The following is a 12,948-nucleotide window of genomic DNA, read 5'->3' as shown; positions in this document are numbered from 1 at the left end:
CAGCCCCAGGCACAGGGAGCTTTATACCCATGAAAGCTGGGCTGGGTTTCCTTTCTGGCCTGGTGCCAAATCAGTTTGGGAGCAATCACTCAATGCCGCATCCCTGCACCTAGACACTGACCCAACCACCCCTTGCACACAAAGGGCTCATCACTCCCCAGTGAGACAATTCTCAGAAATAAATGCACAGTATGTACTAACCGATAAGGCCTGGTTAGAGGCCTTTGCTCTTTGTTTGCAGGTTAACCTATAAATTTATGTGTAACCCTTCTGCCCATCTGAGTTGGCAGCAACAAGGGCCGGGTTCAGTATCTAGGGCTTCCGTTTCAATAACGCAATGCAAAACCGGCTTGAGCTCCCACCCAGTGACCTGGGACAATTACATACCACCCCCTGGGCGCCTCTAAGAGGCAATACTTCCCCTCTCGCAAGCATGGAGTCTGAGTGTAGCAGAAAATGTTTAATAACATGAGGTAAACGACACCAGCATTAAATTGGGAAAACACCACAAACAGGATTCATAACACAAACCATAAGCAAAAGACCCACCCCCAAAGTCCCAAAAGTTCAACAACTCAGAAGTCTCTGTCCCTGGTCTGTGCAGCCCCAGAGTTCAAAAGTTTATCTGCAGAGTCTTACCCGTCCCAGGCTGGGTGGAAATTGGTGGTATTAAAGGGCACCTTACGTGGTCCGAGGCCAACTGCCCCACCTCTCCATGGGGTTCTACTGCAGCCTTCACCACTAGCCGCAGAGGTGAAAGTAAGCCAGTATGGCGTACCAGGAAGAGCCAGTACACCGTGCCAGACCGCACCAGCTTCCGTGGCGGGGATTTAAAGGGCTTTGGGGTCAGCTGGGCTGGGGCCGGGATTTAAAGGGCTCAGAGCTCCCCGCCGCTGCGGGCAGCCCAGAGCCCTTTAATCCTGCCCACAGCTCCAGCGGCTGGGCTGGGGCCGGGATTTAAAGGGCTCGAGCTCCCTACGTCTGAGGACAGCCCAGAGCCCTTTAAATCCCACCCGTAGCTCTGGCTGCTGGGCTGGGGACGGATTTAAAGGGCTTGGGGCTCCCCGCAGTGGCAGGAGCTCCGGGCCCTTTAAATCCCAGCCCCAGCCCAGCAAGGCCCAGGCCCTTTAATTTGCCCGTGAGCCCCGGGGGCACCCAGCCACCTCTGCATCTGGGAGCCCCGGGTTGATTTAAAGGCCCTGGGGCTCCCAGACACAGCTGGTGCCCCAGGGCCTTTAAATCTTGAGGCCCCACCTCTTTTGGATGAGGCCACGCCCCCCTCAGGACTCCAGCAGTACCGGTAAGTCCTGTAAATTACTTTCACCCCTGACTAGCTGCTCCTCCAGCCGTCCTGTGAACCTATCCTCCATTAATCCTCCATTAATTTATCTGGTTCTTTCTTTTTTTAAAAAAAAATTGTTACAGTCTTGGCCTTTACAACGTCCTTCAGCAAGTACCACCACAGGTTAACTGTGAAGAAAATATTTCCTTTTATTTTAAATCTGCTGTGTATTAATTTTATTTAGTATCCCTAGCTCTTGTGTTATACGAAAAAGTAAATAACATGTTCCTATTTAGTTTCTCGATACTAGTCATGATTTTATGGACCTCTATCGTATTCCCTCCTTCGTCATCTCTTTTCCAAGCTGAAAAGTCCCAACCTCATTAATCTTTTCTCATGTGAAGTTGTTCCAGACCCTGATCATTTTGGGGTTTTTTCCTGTGCCTTTTCCGATTCCAATACATTTTATTGAGATGTGGGAATACCATGGACTTATATGAAGATAGAAAGGGGATAGATAATAAAACAGGAAATACTTTCCTAATGATTCCCCACATTCTGTTAGCTTTTTGATGGCTGTTGCACATTGGGTGGATGTTTTCAGAAAACTATCCACAATGATTCCAAGATTTCTTTCTTGGATGGTGGCAACTGATTTGAACCCCATTATTTTGTATAACTGGATTATGTTTTCCAATGTGTTTTATTTTGCATGTATCAACCTTGATTTTCATCTGCCATTTTCTTGCCCAGTCATCCAGTTTTGTAAAATCCCTTTGTAACTTTTTGCAGTCTGTTTTAAACTTAGCTACCTTGAGTAGTTTTTTATCATCTGCAAATATTGCCATCTCACTTTTTGCCCCTTTTTTCCAGATCATTTATAAATATGTTTAACAGTACTGGTCCCAGTACAGACCCCAGAACACCACTATTTACCTCTCTCTATTCTAAAGACTGACCATGTATTTGTTCCAAAACCTCCTTTAATGACATCTTAATCAGGGACAGTTCCTCAGATTAACTCTGATCACCCAGTGGCCTCACAGATTATTTAGCAGCTTCCTGCTTTTAATGTCCTTTTAAAAAATGTAAATTAGTAGTTATTGAACCAGGTGCATAGAAAAATAAAACAAACCTACCAATAAAAGTACTCTATTACCCTGTTTAAACCCTTAACAGACCAAAGAAATAGAAGAAAAAAGTCCCAAACCTGAATGTAGCCTCCAGGATTAACTCTCCAAGGGAGGGGAAAGTTCCAAAAGAGTTTTCAAAAAGTCTAAATTCCAGTATTGGTGTAGATAATGGTACAGATTCGATCAAAGTCCCAGCCAAAGTAAACCTTACTGTGAAAAGCTACTTGGAACCAGTCCCTGCAAAAGTGCTGTACAAAAGTACAATCAGCACACACTGGAGAGCAAGAGAAAAAAATTGATTAAAAAAATGGGATACTCTGTATTGGAACTAAGTGAACTCTTGGGGAAAAGTGTTTTAAAAAATTGTTAAGCAAATAAAAAATATCAGTTCAGAATTGTCCTGGAGAAAAAAAGGGTGTATAAAAGTCCAGGGAATCTTGGGAGAACAATGAAAAAATGTCTTGAAACAAAGTCAGAGAGGTCATTGGCCAAACACACTTAATTGGGCATTGAGTTATTTCTCCTATATTAACCAATCGTTCCAAAATACCTGGAAGGTGCAAGTGCATGCATATACCATACGCCACTGCACCCTTGTCCTTTCTGGTATAGCTAATGGAGAGGTACAAGAAGTGTATCCGGTAGTATATGCAAGTGCCTGGGGAAATGAAACAGGGTACTATGAAATAGTGCCAGAAGGAAATGAACTATGATGAATACCCGGAGAGGGATGGAAACAAATAGGAGCCCAATGAAAATGGGGCACCTTAATTAAGAAAACTTGGGTAATGTAACAATAGAACAATCAACCAGATGTGTAATAATTGTAAAAAAAAATGCACTTGCTGGAAAATATAAAATTATTGAAAAAGCTGTAGAGAATATAAGATCTAAAATGTGTTCCTGGTATGATGTTATATGTCAAATAACAGAATGGAATGGAATTAAATGGGCAATGGGCACAGCAATGAACACCATGTGACTAAAATAGTGGGAGTCACTTTCCTGAATGGGCATTGAGAGAGACAATTATTAAGATTGGGCCCCTAATGAAGAGAAACTCCGTTAGTCTGGAGCTCTTTGTGAAAGTGCTGAAGGGGATTGGTCACAGCCCTTGAAAAAAACCCTGTGCCAAAGCATATTACGTAATGTTAAAAATGCTTCTCTGGATTTCAGGCTCCATTTAATACAACAAAAGATTTTATTCAAAATATATTGGACACCACAGAGATTACCCAAGATAAAGGCCTTATCCTCTGATGTTAGTTGGACCTGTAACAAAGAAAAAGGAACCTTGATGCATATGCTGTGGGACTGTCCAGTGTCAGGAAGCTGTGGAAAGAGGGGGATAGAAAATGCTTTGCTTCAGCAGTCAAACCTCAGCTGAAAATTGCATTCAAAGATATTTACCTGCTAAGCTAGTGTAACTACGCCAGAAAAGCTTTGGTTCTTAAAGGCTACGATGATTATTTTTGGGGTGGTGCGGAATTGGTGTGGCCATACTGAATGAATGGTGAGAGCATGGCTTGACATGACTGAACTGCGAAAGAGGATTCTGGGAGCAAAATCCTTCTCTTAGCATCAGGCAGATGGCAGAGGTGAAACTGAATGGCTCCATGCTGCGTGTATGATCAATACTGAACTTTGAGTCAGCAAATATGTCCACTTGAAAGCAGACAACACATGTAGAACCTCCTGAGTGGAGCATGGGCTGACCAGGACATCTCGACGCTGTTGAAGGACATCACACAGGGGGTTGAAGTGAATGATTGATAAGGGAGTGAATGTGGGGTAATGTTCAGTTGGCACCACTCTGCAGACTCCTCCTAAAGTATTAAGTAAAAATTAGTAGGACTGTGAACCAGAGGGGTTTCCAGGCAGCCAATGCCTTGCCTTGAGGGAATCCAAGACAGACCAGACGGCTGAGGAGACCAGACCTGGAGAGAAGAAGTCTTCCATAGAAATCTCTGTTTGCCAAGCAGGAACTGTGTGAGGCTAGCACAGGGCCTGTTTGTGTATGTTTGTGAAAGAGAGGCTCGCTAAGAGGAATGTATAGCTCTTAATGTATAGTTCTTTAATGTCTAACATAGGAGTTGTGTGCTTAATGTAACCCTATACTGCTTGTGTAATTCCTTCTCAAATAAACTGTGGTATATGCAAGTTAATTACTGTGGACCTTTTCCACTGGTATGATAGTAAACTGCTCCACTGGGAGCCATTAAAGATCCATTCAGGGGTAGTAGCCCCCTGGTGCCAACAATTATCAAGTGCATACATTTTACAAAAATGGTTGGGTAGGCTTATGCCCAGAACAGAGCAGGGGCATTAGGACATGGCTAAGTAGCAGCCAAAGAAAGAATAGGTTATCGCTACTGTTAGTATATAGGCTTCTTTGTCAGACTGAGATAGAATTCTGGGTTTGACTTTTTGATACTCTTAAATCTTATACTAACGTGTGAACAAGGGACAAAGACACTGTGTGTGTTGCTTCTACCTGGCCAGACGGGTTTGTTAGTATAATGGGAAGACATACGGGATAGAACTAAAGGGTTACAGGGTATGGTGGGAGTGTAATATATGAGCATACACTGAAAGGTTGCCTGGCTTCTTTCTCAAGCTAAGGTCAAGCAACCACTTAGGAGGGGCACAGGGGGATGGCGGGAGGGAAGAGGCATAAGAAACACTAAAAGCCAAAGAAAAGGCTGGCCTTGGCCAGAACACAAGCTCACTCCTTACCCCTCCCATGGGATACAAAAGAGGTGTGATGAAGACCCCAGACTCACGACCCTCCAAAACAGAACATGACCATAAGGTGTAAGGGGTGGGACCGAGGGCGTGCACTGCAGGTATATTTGGGCCTGCTAAGGGGGAGGAGGGGAGTAAATGGGGAACAGGGACACAGGCAAGCCTCTGAGGCATCAGAGCTGGGAATGGATCACTGGGAAACAGACTCTGCCAGCACGTAGAGCTATGGATATGTTTGCTTGGAACTAACCCCAATAAGCATCACATTGCCTGCACTTCGGACTTCTGCTTTCTGTCTGCGTGACAAGAACGAGGGGAGGGGGTGAAGGGAAAGTCCTCCAACAGCCACAGAGATCAATTATATGAAGTTGAAGAAATTTGGACCCTGTTTCTAGATACATTTGGATAAAAATGTTGAGATGGCTCAAATAATGCCACACTCCCATTCAACCTTACCCCTCTGCTTTTTCACTCACCAACAGTTCCCTCCCTCCCTCTATTCATGTATGCCTTCTCTTATTGTATTACTGTTACTCACGCTATAACATGTATGTCTATATAGCATTGCCTGGATTTGTTGTGTCTGGTCTTGCAACTTTGACAAGTAGTAATTGCATAATTTTATTGGAGATCCTGTGAAGCATGCCATATTTGGAAACACACACAGCTGTAAATCATTTATCTTTTTGTATCTTTCATTCTCTACTTCTTTACAAAAATCAGTCACACACAGACACACACACAAGATTTGGCCCCAGTCATTTCTTGGTTCTCTGGACAAAAAATTTTAACAATTTTTAGAATAAAATTACTTGATTCCCAACATCTTGAAAAACCCCTTTCTACCCAATATGGCCATGCCTCCGTTCTCCGTCCTTATCAGAGACATTATCTCTCCCCCTTCCACGCTCCTCCCTGTCTCCTCTCCTCCTGGCTCACCTCACAATCCAGCGTTCCCTTGTAGATGTGGAGATGGTACATGATCACATGTCTGATTTGGGTCAGTAAGACAGACACCTTCCTGTTCAAAAGCAGAGCTAAACTTTAATGGTGTTTAATGGGCAGGTGCTGGTGTTGGGGGTTGGGCAGGGACAGGTGCTTGTTTAGTTGCAGCAGAAGAACTTCACATCATTGAGTGCCGTGTCATCCCCTCGGCCCTGGGGTGCCTCCACCTTCGTCTGGAGCCCACAAATGCCCCCAGAGCTGCAACGATTGCTCCATGGACCAAAATCACCCCAGGAATGTGAGGTGCCCATCAGCCCGGTCCCATCTGAGCATGCAAACTGGATATTGTTGGCTGCTGTGTCATCGCCTTTTCCCTGGGGCGGTTCCACTCTCAGCAAGAAGGAGATCAGGTGGCTCTTGGGGCACCAGTGGACCCCAGTCCAATGGCCCCACCTGCCAGAGAAGAAAATAATTACCGGAGATTTATTCAGTATGCTATTCACCATGGGCACCAGTCATCCTAGCTACTGTGCACCAAGCCCAGTGTTCATAGGACACACACCAGTGACCTGAAAACAGGCCTGGAAGGACCTAGAGTATTTTGTTTTCTTTTTCTTGACTAGTGTTTTTTCTTGCTTGTATTTAACCTTAGAAATATCAGAGGTGGCAAGCCTGGTCTTCCCTGGTTTTGCTGGAGGACTCCCTGGGGAACTCAGGAGATGAGCCTTGAGTCACAATTTAGGAAAATGTGTGAAGAACTTATCAGGTCTGGTTGATATTACTGAGTTATGATGAAATGCTACTATGAAAAACTGCTGTATCATAAATGTCTCTCTGTATGTGGATCCACCACTGCTGAGAGGACATACACCTAATATTCTCCAGACTGAAGACAACGGGGAGGCACTTAATGTTAATGACGATGCTTTGACCATGCAAAAGTTATGCAAAAGAGTAACTGCATTCCAATGCAAAAAATACTTCCTCCTCTATCTGAGGGGAGGGGATTTTTTGAGCAGTAGAAAGTTACCAAACACAGAACGAAAAAAGCAGCTAGGTGACCAGGACTCAGGAGGGATTTAAAAATGGGGAAAGAGTCAGACAGGAAGAGGAATCAATTGGCAGAAGAGAGCAAGATCAGAGAAGCTGGGAAAGGGAACTCACATGCCGGATGACTTCTCCCTCATGAACACCCTGCAAGAGGCAGGGGATACCCTGCCTGCCAGCCTTCCTGGACGCAGATAGCTCCCCCAGCATCCCAAAGGACAGGTGAGCTGGGAAGTGAGGGACATTGCACTTAGGATGTTTATTGCTTTGTATGGTCTGTACTCTCTTGGATTTAATATGCTTAAGTAAAAGCACAGTTGTGTTAGACTCTGGGCAAAGTGGCTGAGTGTGTGGGGTATCTTGGGGGTCAGCGCTGGTCCTGGGGGCCTAGGGAAGGTGGGCGGAGCACAAAGACACTAGAACAGGGAGGTGCCAGGGGGCTATGACCCCATCACTTTTCCTGCCTTAAGGGCGAGTGACAGGAGGAGGAGCCGGAGAGGAGCGAGCGGGGGGTGAGGCCTCTGGGGAAAGAGGTGGAGCGAGGGGACGGGACCACGGTTTGGGCATTGGCATTTCCCCCACTTTTAGGGAGCTTCCGGCGCTCCCATGAAGGAGTAGCAGACAGTCAATGCCCAGGAAATGTGCCAGAGAGGCCACAGGAGGAACCAGTGTTGCAGCCTGCTGAGCCCCAAGCACATGGGGATCCAAGCACACAGAGGCTTGGCTTCCCCTCACAGCTGTCCACAGGGTGGCTAGAAGGTGCCCCCTGACTGGATCTGTGACACTTTGCGCTGAATCTTATACCCAGACATCCTTTTCCCAAGTTCCCATTAGACAGTAAAGAGAACCTACAAAGCCAGGTTATCAAGAGTCAGGCTCTGAGCAAAAGTCAGGCCCGGTTACAAAGCAGATGCTTGCTGTGTGATGCATGCACTTGGCAAAAAACACCGGCACTTCCAAGAAGTACTAGGCACAGGGTATTCATGTGTGCACATTCTAGAAGATGCAGGTACCCCCCAACATAAAGGTATGGCATAAACACAATAGTGGGAGATGGAACAGGAACACGCCAACCCCAAGAAAAAAAAGGATGGGAGGACAGGATGGGATGATGGATGAAAATATTTTGTTCGAACCAGGAGGTACGAGAGGTAAATAAATAAATTAATGGAGATATCTTATCTCCTAGACTTGGAAAGAACCTTGACAGATCATCGAGTCCAGCCCCCGGCCTTCACTAGCAGGACCAAGTATTGATTTTGCCCCAGATCCCTAAGTGGCCCCCTCACGGATTGAACTCACAATGCTGGGATTAGGAGGCCAATGCTCAAACCACTGAGCTATCCCTCCTAACCACATCAGAAGGGTAATTCATTTATATCAGTGTATGAAAGAGGGGTCACAAAAGGGGTGTCTGTCTGGCCTAGGGGGAAACGGAAAGTCACGCCACTTACTGAGCCAGTCTGTTGTCATGGGCATACATGTATTAGTGTTCCTGTAAAGTCTATGGGGTACTAGTACCCTGCTTTGTTGACAGTAAACCTGGCCATGTGCCTTCACCACTGAAACGAGTCTTTTGGAGTCTTCTTGGGCAGTTCGATCGAGGCCTGCTGTACCAACTACCTGGCCAGAGCCGGTGCAACTCACAGAGTCAAGAACTGACAACAATGTCAATGGCAAAATCCTTCTCATTCCAGTAGGGACAGGATTTCACCCAAAGAATATGAAAGGATGTAGTGAAAAATTCCTTTTCCCACCCCCCAATTGCTGCAGCTTTCAGACTGGACTCTGGGGTTGGTATCATTTTACTGGTTCTCTCCAATCCTTCACAGCAACTTCCAGGGCACACAAGATCAGAATTTTAACATGAAACGGCCAGCTGTGTCCATCATAAAGAAACAGAAAAAGCCAATGCCCTATTTTAATTTTCCTTTACAGATTACCTCCAAACAGAGGGAATAGTCCGAGAAGAGACCCTGTGCAAATGGCATTGTTCATCGTTATTCTCTCTGCACTTGCAGAGCAGGAGGGATGGGAGAGAAACCAAAGAGCTACTCACGGGCCCACCGTGGACTCGATGATGGAGCCATCAGTGCAGAACAGGCGAATGCCATTCAAAGCCGTGTCATCTTGTTTTTCCCCGGCGCCTTGGTTAGGCTCCACCTAGGAGAGGGGTACAGGAGATGGTGGCACAGGTACAGATTGGTAGGAGAAGGGTTGGGAGTCCCTCCCCCCCAAGCTAATAAACCCTCCCAACTTCCTGTTATTAAATTAACTGCATTTCTTAAAAGAAGGAAAATGTCCAGTAATAATCAGCGCCAGGAGGCTCCTGACACACGTTACAGCTACTGCCATGGGAAACTGGGAGGCAACTAAACAACCCTTCCCATGTATTTTCCCCTTTATGTTTTCCATGTCTTCAACATCCACTCTGTCAGGAAGAGACCCTGGATCCCAGCTGGGAAGGGTGAGCAGGCTGCCCCTACCCCACAACCCCCACACTGGATTTTCACTCTTGCAGCAACACACAGATTCACAGCAGTTAGAGAGGGGAGATATCCAGGCTGGATATGCAGTGGTGATGGGACTCCCACTCATTCCCTTATTCCACAGACTAACAGTTCCTTCTCTGGCAGAAAAACCTGAGGCCTAGTCTACACTAGAATAGTTTTGCTGTTCTATCCTTACTCGCAATGTCCTCCTTGTGTAGCCGTAAATGTAGTAGCAAAAAAATACTTTTGCTGGTATAACTTATTCCAGTTTGGTGAGCAAAATATACTGTCCTGGCAACAGCACTTTTGTCACATCTACTAGGACTTTTGCCAGCATAAAAATATTTTCAAAAAATGAAATAAATCACACCCTTAACAGGCATAGCTCTGCTGGCAAAACTTTCTAGTGGAGGTCTGCCCTCAGAATGAGTTTCAAGCAAAACTTTCTTCACTCATTTTATTCCCTTTCTCCTACTTTCCCCCCACCCCCTTTCATGTTAACACCTTTCAGATATTTACAGACAGTGGTCACATCCCCACCTCTTACTCGCGGCTCACCCGAGCCAGACAGATTTAGCTCTTTTAGTATCGCCTCCTAACTCTGCTCCTACAACCCCTGACCCTGTCTGCTTTGACAGATGTCTCTGGCTGAGCCCAAAGCAAAGCCCCATTAACCCAGCTGTGCAGACAATTGTGTTCTCATCTCCTTTCTGCCCCAGCTCTGGGGTCACTGACATTCCCTGCCCCACATCCTTTAATAAACTCAGTGGCCCTGTATGCTGATGGCTGACCAGAGTCTGAGGAAGAGAGGATTTTGAAAAACCCTGGAACAGCCTAGAGTCAAGAGAAGTTCTTGCTGAGAGCCTAGTGATGGGATGGGATGGGGTGGGGGGGGGAGTGAGGAAGTGGCAGGGAGCTGGGAAGAAATTTACCTTCAATGCAAATCCATAGGCGTAGCCACGGGGGCAAATATCCTTTTTCCCCCATTCACCCCACGGGCCTCCATTGGGTACAGCGATGCTGTAGATGTACCTTTGTGCCCCTGCATCTTGGAAGCAGCAGGAGAGGAGCAGGCAGAGCCCTACATGGATGAGGGGCTGCATGGTACAGTATCAGCTCTGGAGCTACCCAGGGAGAAGCTTGTGAGTGACTAACACCCCTAAGCACCAGGGAGATTTATACCCAGGAAAGCTAGGCTGGGTTTCCTTGCTGGCACAGTGACAAACCCATCTGGGAGTAATCACTTGTTGCCACGTCCCTGTGCCTAGGCACTGACCCAACCCCACTCACACACAAAGGGCTCATTATTCCACAGTGAGACTGTCAGGGGCTGAAGGAAACTGCTGCCCAGAACCCGGGCAAAGTGGGCAAAAGTGGGACTGTGTGTCCTGAGGGCAGGCTATGGATTTTAGGGCAGCCGCTGAAGGTTCAGAGGGAAAGAGAAGCAGGGGAGAGGACAGTTAAAAATCACTTAGAAAAGTTAGATGCCTGCAAGTCACCAGGGCCTGATGAAATGCATCCTAGAATACTCAAGGAGCTAATAGAGGAGGTATCTGAGCCTCTAGCTATTATCTTTGGAAAATCATGGGAGACGGGAGAGATTCCAGAAGACTGGAAAAGGGCAAATATAGTGCCCATCTATAAAAAGGGAAATAAAAACAACCCAGGAAACTACAGACCAGTTAGTTTAACTTCTGTGCCAGGGAAGTTAATGGAGCAAGTAATTAAGGAAATCATCTGCAAACACTTGGAAAGTGGTAAGGTGATAGGGAACAGCCAGCATGGATTTGTGAAGAACAAATCATGTCAAACCAATCTGATAGCTTTCTTTGATAGGATAACAAGCCTTGTGGATAAGGGTGAAGCTGTGGATGTGGTATACCTAGACTTTAGTAAGGCATTTGATACAGTCTCGCATGATATTCTTATCGATAAACTAGGCAAATACAATTTAGATGGGGCTACTATAAGGTGGGTGCATAACTGGCTGGATAACCGTACTCAGAGAGTTGTTATTAATGGTTCCCAATCCTGCTGGAAAGGCATAACGAGTGGGGTACCGCAGGGGTCTGTTTTGGGACCGGCGCTGTTCAATATCTTCATCAGCGACTTAGATATTGGCATAGAAAGTACGCTTATTAAGTTTGCGGATGATACCAAACTGGGAGGGATTGCAACTGCTTTGGAGGACAGGGTCATCATTCAAAATGATCTGGACAAATTGGAGAAATGGGCTGAGGTAAACAGGATGAAGTTTAACAAAGACAAATGCAAAGTGCTCCACTTAGGAAGGAAAAATCAGTTTCACACATACAGAATGGGAAGAGACTGTCTAGGAAGGAGTATGGCAGAAAGGGATCTAGGGGTTATAGTGGACCACAAGCTAAATATGAGTCAACAGTGTGATGCTGTTGCAAAAAAAGCAAACATGATTCTGGGATGTATTAACAGGTGTGTTGTGAGCAAGACACGAGAAGTCATTCTTCCGCTCTACTCTGCTCTGGTTAGGCCTCAGCTGGAGTATTGTGTCCAGTTCTGGGCACCGCATTTTAAAAAAGATGTGGAGAAATTGGAAAGGGTCCAGAGAAGAGCAACAAGAATGATTAAAGGTCTTGAGAACATGACCTATGAAGGAAGGCTGAAAGAATTGGGTTTGTTTAGTTTGGAAAAGAGAAGACTGAGAGGGGACATGATAGCAGTTTTCAGGTATTTAAAAGGGTGTCATAAGGAGGAGGGAGAAAACTTGTTCACCTTAGCCTCTAAGGATAGAACCAGAAGCAATGGGTTTAAACTGCAGCAAGGGAGGTCTAGGTTGGACATTAGGAAAAAGTTCCTAACTGTCAGGGTGGTTAAACACTGGAATAAATTGCCTAGGGAGGTTGTGGAATCTCCATCTCTGGAGATATTTAAGAGTAGGTTAGATAAATGTCTATCAGGGATGGTCTAGACGGTATTTGGTCCCGTCATGCGGGCAGGGGACTGGACTCGATGACCTCTCGAGGTCCCTTCCAGTCCTAGAATCTATGAATCATAGAATCATAGAATATCAGAGTTGGAAGGGACCTCAAGAGGTCATCTAGTCCAACCCCCTGCTCAAAGCAGGACCAATTCCCAGCTAAATCATCCCAGCCAGGGCTTTGTCAAGCCGGGCCTTAAAAACCTCCAAGGAAGGAGACTCCACCACCTCCCTAGGTAACGCATTCCAGTGTTTCACCACCCTCCTAGTGAAACAGTTTTTCCTGATATCCAACCTGGACCTCCCCCACTGCAACTTGAGACCATTGCTCCTTGTTCTGTCATCTGC

The 12,948-nt window shown here is 46.0% G+C and overlaps 1 protein-coding gene across 1 annotated transcript; it reads right to left on the bottom strand.

Annotated features, from left to right (window-relative positions):
• Nucleotides 1–6,184: 6,184 nt before the first annotated feature.
• LOC128829981 (vitelline membrane outer layer protein 1-like) lies at nt 6,185–10,805 on the bottom strand. The gene is made up of 3 exons (XM_054015548.1): nt 10,577–10,805; nt 9,212–9,315; nt 6,185–6,558 (listed from the first exon to the last, which is right to left on the bottom strand). Exons 1-3 carry the CDS (start codon nt 10,745–10,747, stop codon nt 6,264–6,266), a joined length of 570 nt encoding a protein of 189 aa, XP_053871523.1. The 5' UTR covers nt 10,748–10,805; the 3' UTR covers nt 6,185–6,263.
• Between the last annotated feature and the right edge of the window lie 2,143 nt (nt 10,806–12,948).

Source organism: Malaclemys terrapin, chromosome 1, assembly GCF_027887155.1.
Source record: "Malaclemys terrapin pileata isolate rMalTer1 chromosome 1, rMalTer1.hap1, whole genome shotgun sequence".
Lineage (NCBI taxonomy): Eukaryota > Metazoa > Chordata > Testudines > Emydidae > Malaclemys > Malaclemys terrapin.
This window is presented reverse-complemented; position numbering and strand designations above follow the sequence as displayed.